Source organism: Triticum urartu, chromosome 2 (genome assembly GCF_003073215.2).
Source record: "Triticum urartu cultivar G1812 chromosome 2, Tu2.1, whole genome shotgun sequence".
Taxonomy (NCBI): domain Eukaryota; kingdom Viridiplantae; phylum Streptophyta; class Magnoliopsida; order Poales; family Poaceae; genus Triticum; species Triticum urartu.
In genome coordinates this window covers 160,603,209-160,628,662 of record NC_053023.1, presented here as the reverse complement: position 1 = coordinate 160,628,662, position 25,454 = coordinate 160,603,209, and the positions used below count along the sequence as shown (strand labels likewise).

At 43.1% G+C, this 25,454-nt stretch overlaps 1 protein-coding gene across 1 annotated transcript; it reads right to left on the bottom strand.

The window, feature by feature from the left end:
- Positions 1 to 6,564: 6,564 nt before the first annotated feature.
- LOC125536532 (tubulin alpha-1 chain) lies at positions 6,565 to 9,847 on the bottom strand. Its single transcript, XM_048699767.1, has 5 exons — positions 9,541 to 9,847; positions 8,513 to 8,727; positions 8,220 to 8,419; positions 7,273 to 7,781; positions 6,565 to 7,155 (listed from the first exon to the last, which is right to left on the bottom strand). Exons 1-5 carry the CDS (start codon positions 9,651 to 9,653, stop codon positions 6,840 to 6,842), a joined length of 1,353 nt encoding a protein of 450 aa, XP_048555724.1. The 5' UTR covers positions 9,654 to 9,847; the 3' UTR covers positions 6,565 to 6,839.
- Between the last annotated feature and the right edge of the window lie 15,607 nt (positions 9,848 to 25,454).

Below are 25,454 nucleotides of genomic sequence, written 5' to 3'. Positions count from 1 at the left end.
TTGGTTATCTTTGCAAGTCTCTTCGAATTATCCGTTTGGTTTGGCCAACTAGATTGGTAGTTCTTGCCATGGGAGAAGTGCTTAGCTTTGGGTTCGATCTTGCGGTGTCCTTTCCCAGTGACAGAAGGGGCAGCAAGGCACGTATTGCATCGTTGCCATCGAAGATAACAAGATGGGGTTTATTTCATATTGCATGAATTTATCTCTCTACATCATGTCATCTTGCTTAAGGCGTTACTCTGTTTTTAACTTAATACTCTAGATGCATGCTGGATAGCGGTCGATGAGTGGAGTAATAGTAGTAGATGCAGAATCGTTTCGGTCTACTTGTCACGGACGTGATGCCTATATACATGATCTGCCTAGATATTCTCATAACTATGCTCAATTCTGTCAATTGCTCAACAGTAATTTGTTCACCCACCATAGAATACTTATGCTCTTGAGAGAAGCCACTAGTGAAACCTATGGCCCCGGGTCTATTCTCATCATATCAATCTCCATCACTTTAATCTTGTTTTGCTTTTTACTTTGCCTTTACTTTTTACCTTGCATCTTTATACCAAAAATACCAAAAATATTATATCTATCAGATCTCACTCTCGTAAGTGACCGTGAAGGGATTGACAACCCCTAATCGTGTTGGTTGCGAGTAGTTATCGTTTTGTGCAGGTACGAGGGACTTGAGCGTGGCCTCGTACTGGATTGATACCTTGGTTCTCAAAAACTGAGGGAAATACTTACGCTACTCTGCTGCATCATCCCTTCCTCTTCGAGGAAAACCAACGCAAGCTCAAGACGTAGCAGCGCTCTGTTCAATTTTAAAAAAAATCCGTATATGTTTTCATACTTTTGATAGTTTTTTTGGCTTAGTTTTCTCCCGGTTTTCCTGAGATTTCGGAGAGAAATTTTTCACTTATTGCGCGAAAAAATGTCCTTTTTTTGCTTCCGTGAGACACACAGATTTGCTTCTCACCGCAGCACAGGTTTACTTCCGTGAGAAGCACCTCTCGGAATGGGAAAACAACTTGTTTATTTCTTCCATGAGAGGCATAGGCTGGTTTGCTTCCGATGTGCCTCTCAAAAAAAACATGTTTTCTTTTGCTTCTGCGAGAGATACAAATTTTCTTCTCGTGGAGGCAAAGGTTTGTCTTGCGAGAGGCACAGTTGTGCCTCCCGGAAAGGAGAAAAAACACTTCTTTTTTTCATGAGAGGCATAGATTTGTTTCTCGTGAAGGCATAGGTTTGCTTTTGCGAGAGCCACAGTTGTGCATCTCGAAAAGGGAAAAAGCACATTCTTTATGCTTCTGCGAGAGGCATAAATTTGTAGGCAAAAAAGGCTCGGTTTATTTTTCTTCCTGTTTATTTTTCTGTTTTTTCATGAAAAAACTTTTCGAAACCTATTAACATGGGATTTAATTTCGAAGATCTCGATGTGAGAAATCCAATAGTGAAAACGGTTCGGGATTTGAACTCACGGTTTAAGAGATAAAACATTTTGAATAAACAAATCTTAAAAAAAACTATCTAGTTGCGACAAGTGGCGCGAGAGAAGGTGGGTGTGACTTTTTCTTTTCTTTACTAGAGGTACCCCTTAAGTAGTGATTTCAGCCTTTGTGTTTATTCGGGCACTTCCAAACTGGGCCAGCCCCATAACAATGCACACAAACCTTTCTTCTAGGGTACCATGCGCACACACATAGATGTCACACACAAAGACACAGTACACATGTAGCTTGCTATTAGTTTTTTATATACTTTTATTTATAATTCAAAATATTCTATATACATATGCTTTAGAAAATTAATTTATTGAAATTTGAATTTAGAAAATAATAGTGAAGTGTAATCTTTTATTCATGTAATTAGAAAAATGTTCGCACCATTCAAAAAAATCATGGCATTTAAATATCTTCCTGCATTTAAAACCATGTTTTGTGGTATTTTATAAAACAATTATATAATGTGATCTTTTGGGGGAGATTTTAAAAATGTTTCACACCATTCAAAAATGTGGTCGTGACATTAAAATAATATTCACGTGTTTTGAAAATAAATGTTTGTGACATTTAAAAAATCTTTATATAATTTAAGCAAAATGTTCGTGTAAATTTTAAAAAACATTCCGTGCCAATAAAAATAATATAGTTGACAGTTAAAAAAGTTCATAGTTTTGAAATATATTTGCAACATTTCAAAAGGTGTTAATATGATGTATTAAATATTAACATAATATACAATAATAGTCTCATACCATTCAAAAGAGATGTTCGACGTGTATTTCAGAATATTTAGTGTTTATTCGTAAAAATTCTTAAAAACATAGTTGATAAAATGTTCATCATTTATTTCAAAATGTTCAATGTGTATAATTTTTTTAATGAGAATTGGAAAATTTTACAACTTGTATTGAATAAAGTCAAAATGTATTTGAAAAAATAAAAATACAAAATACAAACAAAAAGCCAATAAACTGATAAAAATACATGTGAACAAACGAAGTAGGAAAAACATATGGAAGGTTTTTAAGGGAGCAACTAGTTAACGCGCGCTCCTTCGAGAGCCCCGCAACGATCAGCGCCACTTGGCGCGCTCTCAGCCATTCGCCACGTGTCACGCTCTGGACGCTCCCTCCGGATTTTGTTTTTTATTTTATTTTTCCACACGCGTTTTCGGCTTTTTAAACAGTTTTTTCGGGGTTTTTCGATGTTTTGGTTTTCCCCCAGTCTTCCTTAGAAAAAACGCATTTTTTCACGAAAGTCATGTTTTTTCCCGCGAGAGGCACGGTTGTGCTTTAGCGAGAGTCACGTCCGTGCCTTTCAGAAACGGAAAAAAACGCGTTTTTTTCTTTCGCGAGAGTCACAATTTTGCTTCCGCGAGAGGCACGGTTGTGCTTTCGCGAGAGTCATGGCCGTGCCTCTCGGAAAGGGAAAAACAAAACACGTTTTCTTTTTTTTCTTTCTCGAGAGTCACGGTTTTGCTTCCGCGAGATGCACGGTTGTGCTTTCGCGAGAGTCACGGTCGTGCCTTTCAGAAAGGGAAAAAATACGCGTTTTCTGTTTTTTTTTCTTTCGCGAGAGGCACGGTTTTGCTTCTGCGAGAGGCCCGGTTGTGCTTTCGCGAGAGTCACGGCCGTGCCTCTCGGAAACGGGAAAAAAACGCATTTTCTGTTTTTTTCCTTCCACGAGAGTCACGGTTTTGCTTCCATGAGAGGCACGGGTGTGATTTCGCGAGAGGCACGGGCGTGCCTCTTTCGGAAAGGGAAAAAAACCGTACTCCTGATTCGGTTTTTTCGCCCGGTTTTTTTTGTGAAAAAAAAAGTTCATCAAAACCTATCAACACGGGATCTAGTTTGAAGATCTCGACCCGAGGAATCTAATGGTATAAACGGTTCGAGATTTGGACGCACGATTTAAAACATTAAACATTTTGAATAAACGGATCTATGAAAAAAAGAAAAATCCTCAGGTTGCGACAAGTGGCGGGCTGCATGTGCGCCACTTGTTGCGATCTAGGAAAGTTAAGTGTTCTTTGCAACGAGTACTTTTTAATTAGTGATTTCGGGTTTTTAAACTTGTCCATAGAACTTTCCCAAAACCGCTCCAGGGAGCTACAGTATTGGGCTGGCCCGTTTAGTGCAGCTCCACTAGCGATGCGGCGCTATTTCGCGCATCGTGCGAGATATAGCCTTCTCGGGAACTGTAATCGCGAACCCGGTATTAGGAAGCTTATGGCCCGCTTTTTTTCTCTGGTTTCCATTTTTTTCGTTTCTTCTGAGTATTTTTTAAAATATTTTTTCGTTTTTTATTCTATCTTTTTTATTTTCTTAAATTCTTATGTTCAAAATCATTAAAATTTGGGAATATTTTTTCAAACTATTGAATATTTTTTTTAAATAGTGAATGTTTTGAAACATTGTAGGAAAATAACTCTGTCATTTTTATAATGCATGAACATTTATCAAATTTACAAAGAATTTTAAATCAGTTGAACACTTTTTTGGGGGAACTGGCAGGAGCACTGCCTTTTCATTTAGTAAAGGAAATTATGTACAGTGTGGCATGTTTTGAAAGGGGACATGCCAGAAACCCCAAGATCTGAAGGATCATAGTAAGTGTTGCATGCTAACTACTCATGGATTTGGGCCGCTCTTGGCCGGAAGACCAGATCGCGCTGCATGATCTTCTCGAAGGTTAGGTGCGCAACCTCGATGCAAGTCAATCTTGTGCCTTTGAAGATTCGCCGATTCCTCTCCTTCCATGCATTCCAATTCGTCGTATTCTCAAATTGTTGTCGGAGTTTTTGAGGGTAGCATCCCACCAGGCATCGATTGAGGGGGAAGCGGCAACTGGAGCAAACGTAAGTGGCTCCCCTACCCAATTCAGGACAAGGGTGCGGACTGCGGAAGTGAACGGGCAGGTCTTCCAAGGATGTTATGCATTCTCGTTGGTGTGGAGGCATAGTTGGCAGAGGAGGTTATGTGGCCAGCCTCGCAAGGCGAGTCGGTCAGCTGTAAGGATCAGATTGTGGAGGACCAGCCAGGAGAAAAGCTTGCACTTTAGCACCGCATGCGCCTTTCAGATTTTGTCGCTGAAGAATCTCGGATACGATCCGAGGAATTGCTCCCCATATGTTGAGCTAGCCGAATATTCGTCGTTGGGATTCCAGTTCCAGGAGATGGCGTCTAGAGTGTTAGGGTCGAGGGAGGTCAAGGTGACGGTCAAAGCTAGCTTGATGAATTCATGTAGTTGGGCCAGTGTATTCATTTTGGCGACATCACGGATCCAGGCCTCCTCACGGAGCTCATCGTGCACCGACCTATTTTTCCTCGTTGTAATGGCAAATAGACCAGGGCACAGATGCCGTAGGGCCCCCTTTCCCGACCAGTTGTCGTGCTTGAAGGAACACTTTTTAAATAGTTTTTACAATTTGTGAATATTTTTTTCAAATCTGTGAAATTTTCCAAATTCTTGATGATCTTAAAATTCATGAATATCTTTTAAAAATTGCCCTAATTTGCGCATGTTTTTTATATTTATGAATATTTTCAAACACATGAACATTTTTTCAAATTATTGATATTTTTTTAAAATTCATGATTTTTAAATTAAATAAACCACCTCAAATAAAACGTGAATTAAAAATATAAAGGAAGCTGGGAGACTTTGCTACAGGAGCGTACAACTTAGGTGGGCCGGGCCACCAAGTGGAGTGACGTGAGCGATGTGATTTTCTATCACCCTCCCGACTTGCGTTAGAGCATGATTGATTTAATACGAAAAATTGGCAAATGCGAAGTATTAGCTAGTGGTTGGTTTGTTTCCAACTTTTCTTAACAAGCTCACAAAAATTTATCAAATTTTAGCAACTTCGCTTTTGCCAATTGTTGGCTTACAATATATTGACAATGCCAAATGTTGGCATCAAGCAAATGAGGCTCTTAGCAACTTCGACGGGCTGAAGCGAAAGCATCCAAGCTGAGCTCAACTGAAGTGCTCATGTTGGCTTGTTGCCAACTTTTCTTATCAAGCTCTCAAAAGGTTAGCAAATTATAGAAACTTTGCTTTTCGCCAATTGTTAGCTTACGAAATATTGACAATGTCAAATGTTGGCATCAAACCAATTAGCGTCTTAGCAACTTCAGCTTGATTGAAGCGAAAGCATCCAAGTCGGGTAGCATGACACAGATCAATGGTGAGGGACGATGTGGGTGCTCCTGTTTGTTTTCCGTACTAGTATTGTGTGAGTGTGACGATTGTTGACCAGAAATTTGTTAGAACAAGCAGAAATTTACGGGTCCTAAGAGGCAAAGCAAATTAGGGCAGTCACTGCACATTTTTGTTTCCACAACTTTGTCTCTGCTAGGAGGAAGGAAAATACATCTAAATAACAGAGGAATAAAAAAATTACTTATCAAAGGTCTGAAAAATTACAAACTATTTTAGAGTATGTTTGGTTTTGTCACTGGTTTTGCCATAATTTACCACACTTGGCTTACCTTAGTTGCTCGAATTCTTAGCCACATTGTAGATGAAGATGGCAGTTGCCCTGTCTCTAGTCCAAACCTCCCATCACGTTGTAGGGTCATGGACCGAGCTGATTGACCGATGATATAACCAACCTAGCGGGCCCATGCAGACTTCCGGTAAGGTGAGGCACCCCTGGGCTGTAACACCGTCAGCATTGCCAAAGAATTGATTGCAACTTTTTTTAATGCCTTTGTAAGGATTAATATATGACCGCGTTTTCAAAGAAAGAAGAGGGAATCGTCGGCAACTAAAAGATACGCCGTCTTCAGAAGTTGGCTAGTGGCACGGTTGGTGCCTCCCTCGCAGAACACTTGGGAAATCTTTTATCAGCGATCTTGGAACCGGGACCAGACCTGAGATTCCCAAAGCCTCAAGCGTCACCAGTCTACCAAACTTACCAACCGCACTGGCATCAGGTCGTTCGATTCTGTCGTGTGTACAGATGGCAACCATTTTCAGGGTTTCCACATTTCAGTTGTTCAGATATACAAGGAGCATACTCAGCAGATAAGTCAATAAATAGAAACTTCCGTAGTACAGTACTAACATGGCACAGTGCATTAGAGAACAATATTTGCAGTTCGGCTCAGAATGATGCACACACACCAAACATGGGACGAGTAGCATCGAAAGCCAAAATGAGGAAATGGGGTATCAACAATCATGGCCACCCTAACAACAACTTCAGTACATTACAAGAAAAGGAAACACGCATAACAGCAATCAATATGTAACGCAATGGAACCATACTTACTGAGTATACAGATCAAAGCCAATCATTAACCAGCCAACTACTTATTAACCAGCTACTTAGTAGTCATCCCCCTCGTCGCCCTCATCGTCTGCGCCTTCGGCGCCAACCTCCTCGTAGTCCTTCTCGAGAGCGGCCAAGTCCTCACGGGCCTCCGAGAACTCACCTTCCTCCATGCCCTCGCCGACGTACCAGTGCACGAACGCGCGCTTGGCGTACATCAAGTCGAACTTGTGGTCGATGCGCGAGAACACTTCGGCAACGGCAGTGTTGTTGCTGATCATGCACACGGCCCGCTGAACCTTTGCCAGGTCGCCGCCGGGGACAACGGAGGGTGGCTGGTAGTTGATGCCACACTTGAACCCGGTAGGGCACCTTTGTGATGGCAGCATAAATATGTTAGTTAGACAATCAAGTGTCATCTTTTTAAGTGGATAGTTGCTCGAGATAAATAATACAAGTGCAACTAGTAACGCGATAAAGACAGCTTACCAGTCGACGAACTGGACAGTTCTCTTGGTTTTGATGGTTGCGACTGCGGCATTGACGTCCTTGGGAACAACATCACCACGGTACATCAAGCAGCAGGCCATATATTTGCCATGCCTAGGGTCACACTTGGCCATCATGCTTGAGGGCTCAAAGACAGCATTGGTGATTTCAGGCACAGAGAGCTGCTCATGGTAAGCCTTCTCGGCAGAGATAACAGGGGCATACGACGAAAGCATGAAATGGATACGTGGGTAAGGGACGAGGTTGGTCTGGAACTCTGTGACATCCACATTGATGGCACCATCGAACCTCAGCGAGGTGGTAAGTGAGGATATGATCTGTGATATCAGCCTGTTCAAGTTGGTGTAGGTTGGCCTCTCAATGTCAAGAGACCTCCGGCATATGTCATAGATAGCCTCGTTATCTAGGAGGACCGCAACGTCGGTGTGCTCAAGCAAAGAGTGAGTGGAGAGGACACTGTTGTATGGTTCCACAACAGCTGTCGAGACCTGAAATACAGAGTGGCATAAGATAAATGGATAATGATAAGGTGAACTGAAAATAACGTACTAACAACATATCTGCCTATACTGTCCCCACAACAGCTAAGATGCAGATAACCTACTCACATGAACAGCCTGAATGGTCCACAGTCCAGTCACATGGACAGGTAGGTACAGTGCTATGGAATAATGTTGGCTCATAAGTAGTGCATTGCTTTACAGATACCATCTATAATCAGGGCTCTAAAAGTAAACTAACTCTACGCCAGCATTAGCATTTTAGCTTTTCAGATATTCTATTGAAAATATCTAAAAATGATGGAAGAGCTAGCTTAAAGACAACATCCTCTCTCAGAATACAAATTAAAGCAGACTAAATAATACACTCAATTTTTCTGAAATAACAAACACATTAACAGGACAATGTATATGAACAAGTTATACCTGCGGGGAAGGGTAAATGGTGAAACCAAGCTTAGATTTCTTGCCATAATCAACCGAGAGGCGCTCCAACAACAGAGAGCCCAGTCCTGATCCAGTTCCACCACCGACAGCATTGAACACCAAGAATCCCTGCAGCCCGGTGCAATTGTCTGCCAATTTGCGTACACGATCCAGACATAGATCTACAATCTCCTTTCCAACTGCATTACACAAGCACAATCAGAACTGGATGCATTCATAATCGCAGTAGACTAGAATTTCAATAACAATCACATAAATGCAAGATGAATTACCAGTGTAGTGGCCACGGGCGAAGTTGTTAGCGGCATCCTCCTTGCCAGAGATGAGCTGCTCCGGGTGGAAGAGCTGGCGGTACGCACCGGTGCGCACCTCATCGATGACAGTGGGCTCAAGGTCGACAAAGATGGCCCTCGGCACATGCTTGCCCGCACCGGTCTCACTGAAGAACGTGTTGAACGCATCGTGTGCAACCCCGACCGTGGTATCACTGAATCATCAACCAAAACGCAGCGTTAATACATGGATTGGAAGAGCTCTAGTCACCGATCTGTGAACTAACTTCTCTACAGCCAGGTTCCAATCAAGACTTATTCTGAGACAATACAGGCATGGCAAGAGTCTTCGTATTTATGAATGGTTCTGGAATAAGGATTAGACCAAATCAACAAAACAAATCCTCCAGGAGGACGCCTTTATTAGTCGCTTAGTCAGATTAAACTCTTCAATCCGTGGTCAGTCCGGCACTCATAGCTCCACTGTTACAATATTTATGAAGCACCACGTTTCCAAAAATACTACGTAATTAAGCATCGTACCATTGCCAAATTTTCAGATCCCGCGGGATAGGAACTCGCAACTGTCTCATGGTACGTGCATACCAACTTCAGTACAGTCTACAAAGAACACGACGCCTGTCCGGTCTAGTAGTTAACAGAAACAGAACATTCTTAGGGAGGGTGGGCGACAGCCTCCTTCGGACAGAAACGGAACAAATGCATGAAGTAAAAGAGTACGGAGGACTCGGGAGAACTTGTGATCCGAAACGTCGATTGTCTCGTCCTCTTCTTGCCGATCTCTCGACAACCAGCAACACGAAAAAATATTCCTGCCCCATAATCCCATCGCAATGTCCAAACGGGAAGTACAGACCAACGGAACACGGTGATGATTCAGAAAAGGAATTTTCCACCGGGACTACCGCAATCCCCATTCGCAATTCATAGGATTTACGGGTAAAAAAGAGGCAAAAAAAGGCAAAACACAAGATTACGAGATGCATTCAGGGATCGGGATCACGTACCTGGGCATGGTGCCATCCTGCTGGATGCCGTGCTCGAGGCAGTAGAGCTCCCAGCAGGCGTTGCCGACCTGGATCCCGGCCTGGCCGATGTGGATGCTGATGATCTCCCTCATCTCGTCTCGCTTTCCTCCGTCTTGCTCGCCTTCTCCTCCTCCTCCTCCCGGCTCTTTTCCCAGGAAGGCGTAAAGAACGGCCTCCTCTGCTTCTCTCTCCCTTGTCTTGCCAAAATGTGTGAGATCGGGAGATAAAAGGGGGCGGGGGCAGAGGAGGGAGGGGCAGAAGCGGAGGAGATGGGGTAGTTTGCGGGCGCAGCGACGGGGAGCGGTTGCCTTTTACGTGAGCCGGTGCTCCGTGGACGTGATGCACGTGAACCGGCTCTGCTCTTTTCAGTTACCGATGGTACTACAGGGAGTAAATGCCGCTCACGAATGGAAACGGGTCGACGAGCCAGGATAACTGCTGCGCATGCATAAAACTAATAAAACTAAAAATGAATGAATACGACCGACAAAGGAATCAGATGCTACCATTTTGTTTTTCTTGAAAGTGGATACTGCCATTTTCATGAGACATCTTTCCCTATTTTCTTTTTTGGAAACATGTTCGCATGAGGATCTATTAACCAAACCAGCAACACGCACCTCTTAAAGAAAATACAAAATGATCATAGTTCTTTTCGATCTGGAAGGGGCAATATAGCGGTACTCAAAGCCACAGATGGCGAAGGCTGATGCAGGCGTGTTGGATGAACATGTGTGTCCTTATTTTTTCGGCACCGGAGCAAAGAAGTGGGGGAGCAGCATGGTGATGATTATGCTGTGGTTAAAGATGAGGACCTGCTAGGGTCTGGATGCAGATTACTGTGTTGTAGGAGTCTCCTCGTAAGATTCATGAATGATGACATAGAGCTCCGGAGGTCTTCATATTTTGTTGGTTGTTTTAGAGTGCTCTTCGTTATTTTGGTTGTTTATGCGTGTGTTAGGGTGTGCTTGTTAAGGTTAAAAACTTTGTATTATGTCGTGATTTGAATACAAGCATACTTTAAAAAAAATGATAATAAGAAAAGCTTCGCTCTCTAGTACGTACGTTCTGGCGCGAACACAACGCCACCTCGCCGATGATGTAATTGTTCGCTCCAGATCCCTCAAGGAGCGAACGGCTCCGATTCTAGTCTTTGTACTACATAGCATGCATCCTCTTGGCATATTCACTTTACTATCTCCCCTCGGACCCATATTTTCAGATGGCAACTTCCTGTGTTTTTGTCCAATTGAATCCTAAACAAGTGGCTATCTAGAACACGACAAATTCTATTTTTTTACATGTCAAGTATATCAGCTATAGCATGGCATTTTGTGTGTGTTTTTGTTAGACTTTTACAAATACCAACTCGCTTGTATTATGACAGTTCTCTATGTTGTACTATGACAGTTTCATGTTCAGAAAGTGAGTCGATGACAGACAACTGCCGCCGCCTCCATCGCTGAATCCAGCCAGTGGGTTTTATCACAGTTGGGAAGTCATCAAGGCCATGGTCCCGCCGAACTAACTTTCAAAAGAAGAAACCATCGAAGTCATTAGCGCCGAAAGATCCACAAATACAAGATCACAACCTCTGAAAAAGCTTACACGCTTCACGCTAGCACTCGAGGGTGCATCAAGTCGATGAAAGTACATAATGCAACTTATAAAGCTTGCCTCTATTATCCAAATATGCTCAATAAAATAATTAAAATCACAAAAACATATACTATACCATAGAAAATATTGTGGGGAAAAAGAAGACATTATTGGTGTCCACTTTTGTAGAACTAAGAGGGCATAGTACGAGATTTATCATGAAAGTGAGGATAACTTTTAAAGGCCTAACCAAATTCACGAGCCATCCAGGGGTGGAGCTAGGCTAGCACTGGACCCCGGGCCTGCTTCATTGCTACAGTGCTTAACAGTGTACAAAATGCTACGGTTAATAAAGGAATAAATCCTCACGCCCCGGGCCCCCCCCCCCTCCCCCCCCCCTCGCGTCCTCCTTCTGTCATCAGTCATCAGTCCTCTTCCCTTGTCTACTCTCCTTCCAGTCCCTTGTGGGCTCTCCTTTCATTGCAACCACCGGCCGACGACGAAGTAGCTTCCTTTACAGTCATCAACCAAACCGAATCGAGATTTGCCCATTACGTTCCCGTTACAAGCATAATGTAATTTCCTTACCGTTTACGTTACCACTCTCTAACCAAACACCTCCTTAGTGACAAGTTAAATGTTAGTACAAGTTTTTTTCTTATCAATCATGTTAGTGCAAGCTTGGTTTGTAGGCTATATAAAAGTGACTTAAAAATGTTTCCATTTTTGTCGTAAGGCATGAAAGTAAAAGTGTTATTTGATTGAGCTATTCAGATGCTAAGCTAGGAGCCTATGAACTTGACCAAGTTGAAAGAGAAATTCAAAAGGCTTACCAACCTCAGGGCGCTGTAATGAGTTAAGGGCATGTACAATTGTAGCATATGGGTACGGATGCCCCATGAGAAAAAATAGTTTGAGACATTTATATTCAATTTTTCTCTCCAATGCAAGTTACCACTAGTGAACATCATCAAAGAATAGAAAAAAAAACTCTAGTACACATGTATCTCTACTTTTCACTTCAACCTTTTTAGCTTTTACAGCGGACCACATTTTTTCTCTCCAAACACCCGCCTTCCGCAGAGGATCCCGCTTTTTCATCTGAACCTATTTTTCATGGCATCCGATCTTACATGGCATGCGAAGCATCAATCTGAGGCTATGCATTGTACATGCCCTAATAAAACTTGGCATAATTGTCTCAAAAAAGAAAAGCATCCCGTAGGGTAGCAGTACTTTATGCGTTTTGATTACGCTCGGACGCTAAATTTAAAATTAACCAGTTGATCCGGATGAAGTGCAACATCACAGGGTTCGCCATTTGCCATCATCTGGCTGCGCCCCTGTCCACGTCGCCGGCGGTGTTAGTACTTTGCCCCACGAAGACCGGGCGCACGACGGAACGAAAGCAGGGCCGGGTCCGGGGCGCCACCACGGCCACGCCCATACGCCGGGGTGTCCGTCCCGCGCCGGCACGTGGGGGAGCCCCTTTGATTAGCTGTTTCGCGTGCAAACGCCAGCGCGCCTCCGTCCGTCGACTTCCACCGAAGGGCGCCGGCCGGTAAAGCAGCCGATCCGTGCGTCCCCAAAAATAGCCGCGCTTTCACTAGCACCGTTGCTACTCTCGGGTCGGTTATATCTGAGATCAGTAGCTGCTACACTACGGATCCACTCTAACCGCATAAGATGGCGAGCTTGATCATCTTTCCTCAAAAGCGGAAAGTTTCGGCTTTTGAGCTGGTACGGATGGCGAGCTACTAACCACCGTGGGGCGGGGCAGCACCGCACCGCACCGCACCTAGATTACTTGTTGCCGGCCAGCGTCAATCATCACACGAGGATCGTAGTATCCCGTCAGCCGCCGGCGAGCGGTGGACGGTCGCCACCACGGACAGCTGCGATCCAGCCCGGAGAAATCCGACGACCGACGACAGGCGACCCGAGCCCATCGACGCACCACATGTCTACTCTACCACGACGGGCCAGCTCCGTTAACCTCCGCCGTTGCTGCCGCCTGCACACGAGATCTGAGGCTTTACTAGTAGAGTACTCCATCCTTTCCGGTTTATAAAACTCAATTAAAAAATTTCACCAACCAAAATAGATGATGAGTGGTGGAATATTTTTTGTAGTTTGCAAAAGCACTGAATTAATGCTCTTATTTTTCTCAAAAAATTATGTTTACAAATGCATTAATTGCAATGCATGCATGCATAAAGTGCATGCATTGGTCAGTTTTCTCTTAATACTTGCATGTAATGATTTAATGCACCTTAAAGTCTGAACATGTGATGAAGAACAACTAAATTGAGTCTTATAAAATGAAAAAACTAAAATTTTGAGATAAACTCTATAAACCAGAAAGGAGGGAGTACTAGCTAGGCGCCACTGGAGATTAGTTAGTGAGAAGCTTCATTGGTTAATCGGCATGGATATTTAATCCTGATGGATGGCCGCCTGGCCAGTGGCCCGATCAGTGCAGTACGACAGGACGGACAGTGAGGCTGCCGCCAGTGACAGCTGCGGAGGCTTCGGCCCCAAGCCTGCTGATCGACCTCGATTATTATTCCCCCGGGGCCGGCCAGGCCGGACGGATCATTGCGTTCGCGATGCCGCTAGCCGCTGCTGCTGCAACTTGGCAGTATTTAAACTAGCCAAGAAAGTTCGTTTGGTGGCTATAATTGCACTACATCATCCACTAGAGGGTTCTTGACCGGGCAATTCGCGATGGGGACGACGGATTCCTTCCTCGCGGGCACTTGTTTATGCACAAGGGGCGGCGTCGGCCGCTCTGCTCCGGTGGATTTCTGGATTGCTGCACTGGCCCTACTCCTGTAGCTCACGCTGTGGGGGTCTCTAGGGATCCTTTCATGCATGTGCGCAGGGTCGATCGAGATTCAAGAGGCGGCTTGTATCTGGCATTTTGGGCAACAAATGAGTGCGTCGCTCTTCAGATTATGTACATTTTTTAATTTCACAAAGATTTATTTATTTATTTTGCAAGGAAACAAGACTAAAGATTTAATTATTGGTCGCGGACATATTTTCCTTTCCATCACGAAAATGCGGCCATTGTTAAACCCTTGAATCAATCCGACGACTAAGTTTCTACTCTCTTCCAAGATCCACCAGCCCGTGGCTTCTCTTCCCCTCTAGTGGCTGGTGGCAGGGAAGAGAATCTCAGTATCTTGACTTTGACTAGTAGTTTAAGTTAGGTTCTTTTCCGGGCTTCAATCCTCCTTGAATTCATCCATTGGGACAGAGTCGCCGGGTCTCTGGCGTAGACTCGTACCGTCTCCTTGGGACGAGGATGTTAGAGATTCTCGCCGTGCGTGTGCGACGGTTAGGGTGCCCATGTGCTTCGGATTAATTCAAGGGTTTAACGACGACGACTAAGGCTCCATGGCGCTGGTCCTTAGGGGCACGTGCACGAAGACTTTTCAGATGTCATTTTTTTCATTGACAAGATCGAGACGACCCCGTATGGAAGCGGCTACAACGGTGCATCATTGGCTCATTATGATGGCGGTAGTGGTCGTTCAGTGGTCTAGAGACTTCAATGTATTTTTTATGTTTGGAGTGCTTGTACTTCCAGTGGACATTTATAGTAGATCACAATATTCTGCAGAGAAAACCAAGACTAAAGATTTGTATTTATCATTGATACCGATGAAGTATGAAAGAAAATAATGTTACAGATTGATGTCACTACGCAACTCATGCACTCTAGCAATGCAAACTAGGGAAACCAACAAGGGCTTTGATGTGAATGATTGTCGCGGAAGAGGGAGATAGAGATATCAGAAGGGAGGGCAACACTATGACCAAGAGGATAATTGTGTCTCATCCACAACTGAAGTGGATCATCACCTAGGACACACCAAAACCATCACAAGTCTTGGGACCCATGTCATGTGCAAAAACTCACGCCAACCCCAATGCCACGCTCAACCCGAGTCTATGGCTCTTACCACCCTACGGTCAAAATTCAAAACCTTATGGCACCATGATGTGCTCAGTGGCCTATGTCGCAACTTCTACTCATTGATCATCCACATGCAACACTGATATGTTCATTTTGCACGAGAAATCCAGAATGTAAAGTTGTCAATTCACATTGCTATTGGATCATCATTGAGCATATTTTATTAAGGATTTGCATTCAGTTGTAAATTACATTGGGCGATTACTAGAGCACTGCAAAACAGAGAAATAATGAAGATTGTACATTTTCTGTTTTTTCTAAAAAGAGGGATGGTGTTGAAAACGAGCCCCATGGTAAGGACCATGGTACCTCGCGCCCAATGGCACACCCAATGAAGGGTGTGCGGATACCAAGTGCCCCCCTTTGAACCGGGGTGTCCTTTTTGCCTACGTGCATGTCTCCCTCGAAAACTTTATGTTTGCTTTCGACGGATTTCCTAAGGCAGTGGCAGAATGAAGGATCCCTTCCTTTGTCACGGAGGAGTTGTTGCCGTTTCCGCCATCTCGGTGGGGGAATTCGTCATTGTCATTGTCGCCACCAACACCAAGGCAATGTGGGGAGAATCTTCTCCATCACCATCTTCATCAACAACGCCATGTCCACCTCCATCTTCAATGCCATACATATAATGCAACCATTGTAGATCGAAGTAATCACTTTCTGGTTGTTATGTCTTTGTAATTGATAGGTGACATGTGTTTATTTGGTGGAGTATATATACATTCATGTTGTATCACATACCAGCACGTCCATGTACATGCTTACTCTTGTGAATGGTGAGTAATTACATTCTTGAGGACATATAAGAGCTCCAGTTGATGTATATCATGTGAATTTGCTAATAGAACTGTGGTGCGTTTAATTGTTATGGTGTAAGTCTCTAGTGGTAGTGTGATAACGATGACTTCATGCTACTTCATCATGTATGGGCCTATAGGATACACTATGTTGTAATGAAATGAGGAGCGACGGGCAGAGTGACAAAAAACGTTTTCCAAATCTTGGATTTACAACACAGGTGGCAAATGGGATACTGCACTACTAAAACTATGATTATGTTTTACCTTAATTATTTCCAATAAATAGCCGGGTTGGACATTGGTATATGATCTAAAGAACATACGAATGAATGGTTTTGTGGCAAGTTAATCTTTGGCTCCACTCATGTGAGAACAAGCAAACTACCTTCCAAAAATAAATAATTACGAAATTTATTAGCTAGGTACTATCTAACCATCCATGAGAATGTATGTAGTTTATTAACGTGATCACTGACTTATCCTTAAAGCTACGCCAAGAACTAGACAATCTCTAAACTAAATTCACATTAATCGTTATTTATTTATTTATTTGCAGCCACCTATTATACTAAAAATAAACTATTACTTTATCCATCAATTGTAGTTGTTCTGTGATGTTTTCGTAAACAAAATCATTCTCGCTCCTTGTTATGTTTGACACTATTACTTACTAGCTACAGATGACCCCTACACTTGTGGGTATCGCACTACGACAAGTAGGAAGGACCAAGATCCAAATATAAGGTTTGCAAGGAGTTCATGACATCAAAGTGCCACTATCTCCCCGCCCGAAGATGAACCCTAGGGAGTTCCCTTGGGAACAAAGGGAAGGGCTAAAATAATGACACCTTGGAAGATACGATGCTTGTAGGCATCACCCTCATAGTAGTTGGCCAACGCAGACCAAAGCCTTTCACTAGGGCCCAAACTTCCCATAACCAAGATGGGGTGGCTGAAGGAAATATGCCCTAGAGGCATATATTAAGTTGTTATTTATATTTCCTTATATCATGGTAAATGTTTATTATTCATGCTAGAATTGTATTAACCGGAAACTTAGTACATGTGTGAATACATAGACAAACAGAGTGTCACTAGTTTGCCTATACTTGACTAGCTCGTTGAATCAATGATGGTTATGTTTCCTAACCATAGACATGAGTTGTCATTTGATTAACGGTATCACATCATTAGATAATGATGTGATTGACTTGACCCATTCCGTTAGCTTAGCACGGTGATCGTTTAGTTTGTTGCTACTGCTTTCTTCATGACTTATACATGTTCCTCTGACTATGAGATTATGCAACTCCTGAATACCGGAGGAACACTTTGTGTGCTACCAAACGTCACAACATAACTGGGTGATTATAAACATGCTCTACAGGTGTCTCCGATGATACCTGTTGAGTTGGCATAGATCGAGATTAGGATTTGTCACTCCGATTGTCGGAGAGGTATCTCTGGACTCTCTCAGTAATGAACATCACTATAAGTCTTGCAAGCAAAGTGATTAATGAGTTAGTTGCGGGATGATGCATTACGGAACGAGTAAAGAGACTTGCCGGTAACAATATTGAACTAGGTATAGAGATACCAACGATCGAATCTTGGGCAAGTAACATACCGATGACAAAGGGAACAATGTATGTTGTTATGCAGTTTGACCGAGAAAGATCTTCCTAGAATATGTGGGAGTCAATATGAGCATCCAGGTTCCGCTATTGATTATTAACCGGAGATGAGTCTCGGTCATGTCTACATAGTTCTCGAACCCGTAGGGTCCGCACGCTTAACGTTCGATAATATGAGTTTATGTTTTTTGATGTACCGAAGGTAGTTCGGAGTCCCGGATGAGATCGGGGACATGACGAGGAGTCTCGAAATGGTTGAGATGTAAAGATCGATATATTGGACGACTATATTCGGACATCGGAAAGGTTCCGAGTGATTCGGGTATTTTTCGGAGTACCGGAGAGTTACCGGAATTCGTCGGGGAGTATATGGGCCTTATTGGGCTTTAGGGGAAAGAGAGAGGGGAGGCTGCACGCCCCCCAAGGCTTAGTCCGAATTGGACTAGGGGGAGGGGCGGCGCCCCCTCCTTCCTTCTCTTCTCTTTTCCCTTTCCTTCTCTCCTACTCCTACTACATGGAAGGGGGGGGGGGAATCCTACTCCCGGTGGGAGTAGGACTCCCCTTGGGGTGCGCCTAGGAGGGCCAGCCTCTCCCCCTCCTACACTCCTTAATATATGTGGCCAGGGGCACCCCATAGACACACAAGTTGATCAGTTGATCTTTTAGCCGTGTGCGGTGCCCCCCTCCACCATGATCCACTTCGGTCATATTGTAGCGGTGCTTAGGTGAAGCCCTGAGTCGGTAGCATCATCATCACCGTCATCACGTCGTCGTGCTGACGGAACTCTCCCTCGAAGCTCTGCTGGATCGGAGTTCGTGGAACGTCAGCAAGCTGAACGTGTGCTGAACTCGGAGGTGCCGTACGTTCGGTACTTGGATCATGAAGACGTACGACTACATCAACCACGTTCTCATAACGCTTCCGCTTACGGTCTACGAGGGTACGTAGATGATACTCTCCCCTTTCGTTGCTATGCTTCAGCATGATCTTGCGTGTGCGTAAGAATTTTTTTGAAATTACTACGTTCCCCAACAGTGGCATCCGAGCCAGGTTTATGGGTAGATGGTATATGCACGAGTAGAACACAAGTGAGTTGTGGGCAATACAAGTCATACTGCTTACCAGCATGTCATACTGCTTACCAGCATGTCATACTTTGGTTTGGCGGTATTGTTGGATGAAGCGACCCAGACCAACTTTACGCGTACGCTTACGCGAGACTGGTTCTACCGATGTGCTTTGCACACAGGTGGCTGGCGGGTGTCAGTTTCTCCAACTTTAGTTGAACTGAGTGTGACTACGTCCGGTCCTTGTTGAAGGTTAAAACAACACTAACTTGACAAAATATCGTTGTGGTTTTTGATGCGTAGGTAAGAACGATTCTTGCTTAGCCCGTAGCAGCCACGTAAAACTTGCAACAACAAAGTAGAGGACGTCTAACTTATTTTTACAGGGCATATTGTGATGTGATATGGTCAAGACGTGATGAGATATAAATTGTTGTATGAGATGATCATGTTTTGTTAAAGTTATCGGCAACTGGTAGAAGCCTTATGGCTGTCTCTTTATTGCATAAGATGCAAGTGTCATGTAAGTGCTTTACTTTATCGCTATGCGATAGCAATAGTTGCAAAAGCAATAGTTGGCGAGACGACCATGTGACGACACATTGATAGAGATCAAGATGATGGAGATCAAGGTGTCATGCCGGTGACGATAGAGATCATGACGACACTTTGGAGATGGAGATCAAAGGCGCAAGATGATCATGGCCATATCATGTCACATATTTTGATTGCATGTGATGTTTATCCTTTATGCATCTTATTTTGCTTGGTTCGACGGTAGCATTATAAGATGATCTCTCACTAAATTTCAAGGTACAAGTGTTCTCCCTGAGTATGCCCCGTTGCCAAAGTTCGTCGTCCCGAGACACCACGTGATGATCGGGTGTGATAAGCTCTACGTTCACATACAACGGGTGCAAGCTAGTTTTGCACACGCGAAATACTCGGGTTAAACTTGACGAGCCTAGCATATGCAGATATGGTCTCGGAACACTAGAGACCGAAAGGTCGAGCGTGAATCATATAGTAGATATAATCAACATAGGGATGTTCACCATTGAAAACTACTCCATCTCACGTGATGATCGGACATGGTTTAGTTGATTTGGATCACGTGATCATTTAGATGACTAGAGGGATGTCTATCTAAGTGGGAGTTCTTAAGTAATATGATTAATTGAACTTTAATTTATCATGAACTTAGTCCTGATAGTATTTGCATAACTATGTTGTAGATCAATAGCTCGCGATGTAGCTCCCCATTTATTTTTGATATGTTCCTAGAGAAAATAAAGTTGAAAGATGTTAGTAGCAATGATGCGGATTGGATCCATGATCTGAGGATTATCCTCATTGCTGCACAGAAGAATTATGTCCTTGATGCACCGCTAGGTGACAGACCTATTGTAGGAGCAGATGCACACGTTATAAACGTTTGACAAAGCTCGATATGATGACTACTTAATAGTTTAGTGCACCATGCTTTACGGCTTAGAACCATGACTTCAAAAACGTTTTTGAATGCCACGAAACATATAAGATGTTCTAAGAGTTGAAATTGGTATTTCATACTCATGCCCGTGTCGAGAGGTATGAGACCTCTGACAGTACTTTGCCTACAAGATGGAGGAGAATAGCTCAGCTAGTGAGCACGTGCTCAGAATGTCTGAGTACTACAATCACTTGAATCAAGTGGGAGTTAATCTTCCAGATAAGATAGTGATTGATAGAGTTCTCTAGTCACTATCACCAAGTTACTAGAACTTCGTGATGAACTATAATATGCAAGGTATAATGGAAACGATTCCCAAAGCTCTTTGCGATGCTGAAATCGGCGAAGGTAGAAATCAAGAAAAAGCATCAAGTGTTGATGGTTGAAAAGACCACTAGTTTCAAGTAAAAGGGCAAGGGAAAGAAAGGGAACTTCAAGAAGAATGGCAAGCAAGTTGCCACTCCCATGAAGAAGCCCAAAGCTAGACCCAAGCCTGAAACTGAGTGCTTCTACTGCAAAGGAAATGGTCACTGGAAGTGGAACTGCCCTAGATACTTGGCGGATAAGAAGGATGGCAAAGTGAACAAAGGTATATTTGATATACATGTTATTGATGTGTAATTTACTAATGTTTATAGAAAACCCCTCGGTATTTGATACTAGTTCAGTTGCTAAGAGTAGTAACTCGAAACGGGAGTTGCAAAATAAACAAAGACTAGTTGAGGACGAGGTAACGATGTGTATTGGAAATGATTCCAAGGTTGACAAGATCACCATCGCACACTCCCTTTACCTTTGGGATTAGTGTTGAACCTAAAATAAATGTTATTTGGTGTTTGCGTTGAGCATAATATGATTGGATCATGTTTATTGCAAAACGATTATTCATTTAAGTCAAATAATAATTGTTATTCCGTTTACATGAATAAAACCTTCTGTGGTCATACACCCAAGGTGAATGGTTTATTAAATCTTGATCGTAGTGATACACATATTCATAATATTGAAGCCAAAAGATGCAAAGTTAATAATGATAGTGTAACCTATTTGTGGCACTGCCGTTTAGGTCATATTGGTGTAAAGTGCATGAAGAAACTCCATGTTGATGGACGTTTGGAATCACTTGATGCTTGCGAACCATGCCTAATGGGCAAGATGACTAAGACTCCATTCTCCGGAACAATTGAGCGAACAACTGACTTATTTGAAATAATATATAGTGATGTATGCGATCCGGTAAGTGTTGAGGCTCGCGGCGGGTATCGTTATTTTCTGACCTTCACAGATGATTTGAGAAGATATGGGTATATCTACTTGATGAAACATAAGTCTGAAACATTTGAAAAGTTCAAAGAATTTTAGAGTGAAGTGGAAAATCATCGTAACAAGAAAATGAAGTTTCTACGATCTGATCACGGAGGCGAATATTTGAGTTACGAGTTTGGTCTTCATTTAAAACAACGTGAAATAGTTTCGCAACTCACGCCACCTGGAACACCACAACATGATGGTGTGTCCGAACGTTGTAATCGTACTTTATTAGATATGGTGCGATCTATGATGTCTCTTACCGATTTACCACTATCGTTTTGGGGTTATGCATTAAAGACAACTGCATTCACATTAAATAGGGCACCATCTAAATCCGTTGAGATGACACCGTATGAACTATGGTTTGGCAAGAACCAAAGCTGTCGTTTCTCAAAGTCTGGGGTTGCGATGCTTATGTGAAAAAAGTTTCAAACCGATAAGCTCGAGCCCAAATCGGAGTAGTGCGTCTTCATAGGATACCCAAAAGAAACTGTTGGGTACACCTTCTATCACAGATCCGAAGGCAAGATATTTTGTTGCTAAGAATGGATCTTTCTAGAGAAGGAGTTTCTCTCAAAAGAAGTGAGTGGGAGGAAAGTTGAACTTGATGAGGTAATTGTACCTTCTCCCGAATTGGAAAGTAGTTCATCACAAAAATCAGTTCCAGTGATTCCTACACCAATTAGTGAGGAAGCTAACAATGATGATCATGAAACTTCAGATCAAGTTACTATCGAACCTCGTAGGCCAACCAAAGTATGGTCCGCACCAGAGTGGTACAGTAATCCTGTTCTGGAAGTCATGTTACTAGACCATGACAAACCTACGAACTATGAGGAAGCGATGATGAGCCCAGATTCCGCAAAATGGCTCGAGGCCATGAAATCTGAGATGGGATCCATGTATGAGAACAAAGTATGTACTTTGATTGACTTGCTCGATGATCGGTGAGTCATTGAGAATAAATGGATCTTCAAGAGGAAGACGGACGCTGATAGTAGTGTTACTATCTACAAAGCTCGAATTTTCACAAAAAGTTTTCGACAAGTTCAAGGTGTTGACTACGATGAGATTTTCTCACTCGTATCGATGCTTAAAAGTATGTCTGAATCATGTTAGCACTTGCTGCATTTTATGAAATCTGGCAAATGGATGTCAAAACTGCATTCCTTAATGGATTTCTTAGAGAAGAGTTGTATATGATGCGACAATAAGGTTTTGTCAATCCTAAAGGTGCTAACAAAGTGTGCAAGCTCCAGCGATCCATGTATGGACTGGTGCAAGCATCTTGGAGTTGGAATATATACTTTGATAAAATGATCAAAGCATATGGTTTTATACAGACTTGCGATGAAGCCTGTATTTACAAGAAAGTGAGTGGGAGCACTACAACATTTCTGATAAGTATATGTGAATGACATATTGTTGATCGAAAATAATGTATAATTTTCTGGAAAGCATCAAGGAGTATTTGAAAAGTGTTTTTCAAAAAAAGACCTCGGTGAAGCTACTTACATATTGAGCATCAAGATCTATAGAGATAGACCAAGACGCTTGATATATTTTCAATGAGTACATACCTTGGCAAGATTTTGAAGTAGTTCAAAATGGAACAGTCAGAGAAGGAGTTCTTGCCTGTGTTGAAAGGTGTGAAGTTGAGTAAAGACTCAAAACCCGACCATGGCAGAAAATAGAAAGAGAATGAAAAGTCATTCCCTATGCCTCAGTCATAGGTTCTATAAAGTATGCCATGTTGTGTACCAGGCCTATTGTGTACCTCACCATAAGTTTGGCAAGAGGGTACAATAGTGATCCAGGAATGGATCACTGGACAGCGGTCAAAAATGTCCTTAATGGAATAAGGAAATGTTTCTCGGTTATGAAGGTGACAAATAGTTCGTCGTAAAGAGTTACGTCGATGCAAGCTTTAACACCAATCTGGATGACTCTAAGTCGATCTAGATACATATTAAAAGTGGGAGCAATTAGCTAGAGTAGCTCCGTGCAAAGCATTGTCGACATAGAAAATTTGCAAAATACATACGACTCTAAATATGGCAGACCCGTTGACTAAATTTCTCTCACAAGCAAAACATGATCACTCTTTGGGTGTTAATCACATAGCGATGTGAACTAGATTATCAACTCTAGTAAACCCTTTTTGGTGTTAGTCACATGGAGATGTGAACTAATCACATAAAGATATGAACTATTTGTGTTAAATCACATGACGATGTGAACTACATTATTGACTCTAGTGCAAGTGGGAGACTGAAGGAAATATGCCCTAGAGGCAATAATAAAGTTGTTATTTATATTTATTTATATCATGATAAATGTTTATTATTCATGCTAGAATTGTATTAACCAGAAAATTAGTACATGTGTGAATACATAGACAAACAGAGTGTCACTAGTTTGCCTCTACTTGACTAGCTCGTTGAATCAATGATGGTTATGTTTCCTAACCATAGACATGAGTTGTCATTTGATTAACGGGATCACATCATTAGAGAATGATGTGATTGACTTGACCCATTCTGTTAGCTTAGCACGATGATCGTTTAGTTTGTTGCTACTGCTTTCTTCATGACTTATACATGTTCCTCTGACTATGAGATTATGCAACTCCCGAATACCGGAGGAACACTTTGTGTGCTACCAAACGTCACATAACCGGGTGATTATAAAGGTGCTCTACAGGTGTCTCCGATGGTACTTGTTGAGTTGGCATAGATCGAGATTAGGATTTGTCACTCCGATTGTCGGAGAGGTATCTCTGGGCCCTCTCGGTAATGCACATCACTATAAGCCTTGCAAGAAATGTGACTAATGATTTAGTTGCAGGATGATGCATTACGGAACGAGTAAAGAGACTTGCCGGTAACAAGATTGAACTAGGTGTAGAGATACCAACGATCGAATCTCGGGCAAGTAACATACCGATGACAAAGGGAACAACGTATGTTGTTATGCGGTTTGACCGATAAAGATCTTCGTGGAATATGTGGGAGCCAATATGATCATCCAGGTTCCGCTATTGGTTATTGACCGGAGACGAGTCTCGGTCATGTCTACATAGTTCTCGAACCCGTAGGGTCCGCACGCTTAACGTTCGGTAATATGAGTTTATGTGTTTTGATGTACCGAAGGTAGTTCAGAGTCCCAGATGAGATCGGGGACATGACGAGGAGTCTCGAAATGGTCGAGACGTAAAGATCGATATATTGGATGACTATATTCGGACATCGGAAAGGTTCCGAGTGATTCAGGCATTTTTTGGAGTACCGGAGAGTTACAGGAATTCGCTGGGGAGTATATGGGCCTTATTGGGCTTTAGGGGAAAGAGAGAGGGGAGGCTGCGCGCCCCCCAAGGTTTAGTCTGAATTGGACTAGGGGAAGGGGCGGCGCCCCCTCCTTCCTTCTCTTCTCTTTTCCCTTTCCTTCTCTCCTACTCCTACTACATGGAACCTACTCCCGATGGGAGTAGGACTCTCCTTGGGGCGCACCTAGGAGGGCCGGCCTCTCCCCCTCCTCCACTCCTTTATATACGTGGCCAAGGGGCACCCCATAGACACACAAGTTGATTAGTTGATCTTTTAGCCGTGTGCAGTGCCCCCTCCACCATAATCCACCTCGGCCATATCGTAGCGGTGCTTAGGCGAAGCCCTGCATCGGTAGCATCATCATCACCGTCATCACGCCGTGGTGCTGACAAAAGTCTCCCTCGAAGCTCTACTGGATCAGAGTTCGTGGGACGTCACCGAGCTGAACGTGTGTTGAACTCGGAGGTGCCGTACGTTCGGTACTTGGATCGGTCGGATCGTGAAGACGTACGACTACATCAACCGCGATCTCATAACGCTTCCGCTTACGGTCTACAAGGGTACGTAGATGATACTCTCCCCTCTCGTTGCTATGCATCACCATGATCTTGCTTGTGCGTAGGATTTTCTCTGAAATTACTTCGTTCCCCAACAGTGGCCATGGACAACAACACCTAG

Bases quoted from the DNA above. Each gene is read 5' to 3' on its own strand.
- LOC125536532 (XM_048699767.1), bottom strand. From the start codon at position 9,653: ATGAGGGAGATCATCAGCATCCACATCGGCCAGGCCGGGATCCAGGTC. The intron at 8,728-9,540 runs GTACGTGATCCC...TTGATGATTCAG, and splicing joins CAGGATGGCACCATGCCCAG to TGATACCACGGTCGGGGTTG. The intron at 7,156-7,272 runs GTAAGCTGTCTT...GCCATCACAAAG, and splicing joins ACTGTCCAGTTCGTCGACTG to GTGCCCTACCGGGTTCAAGT.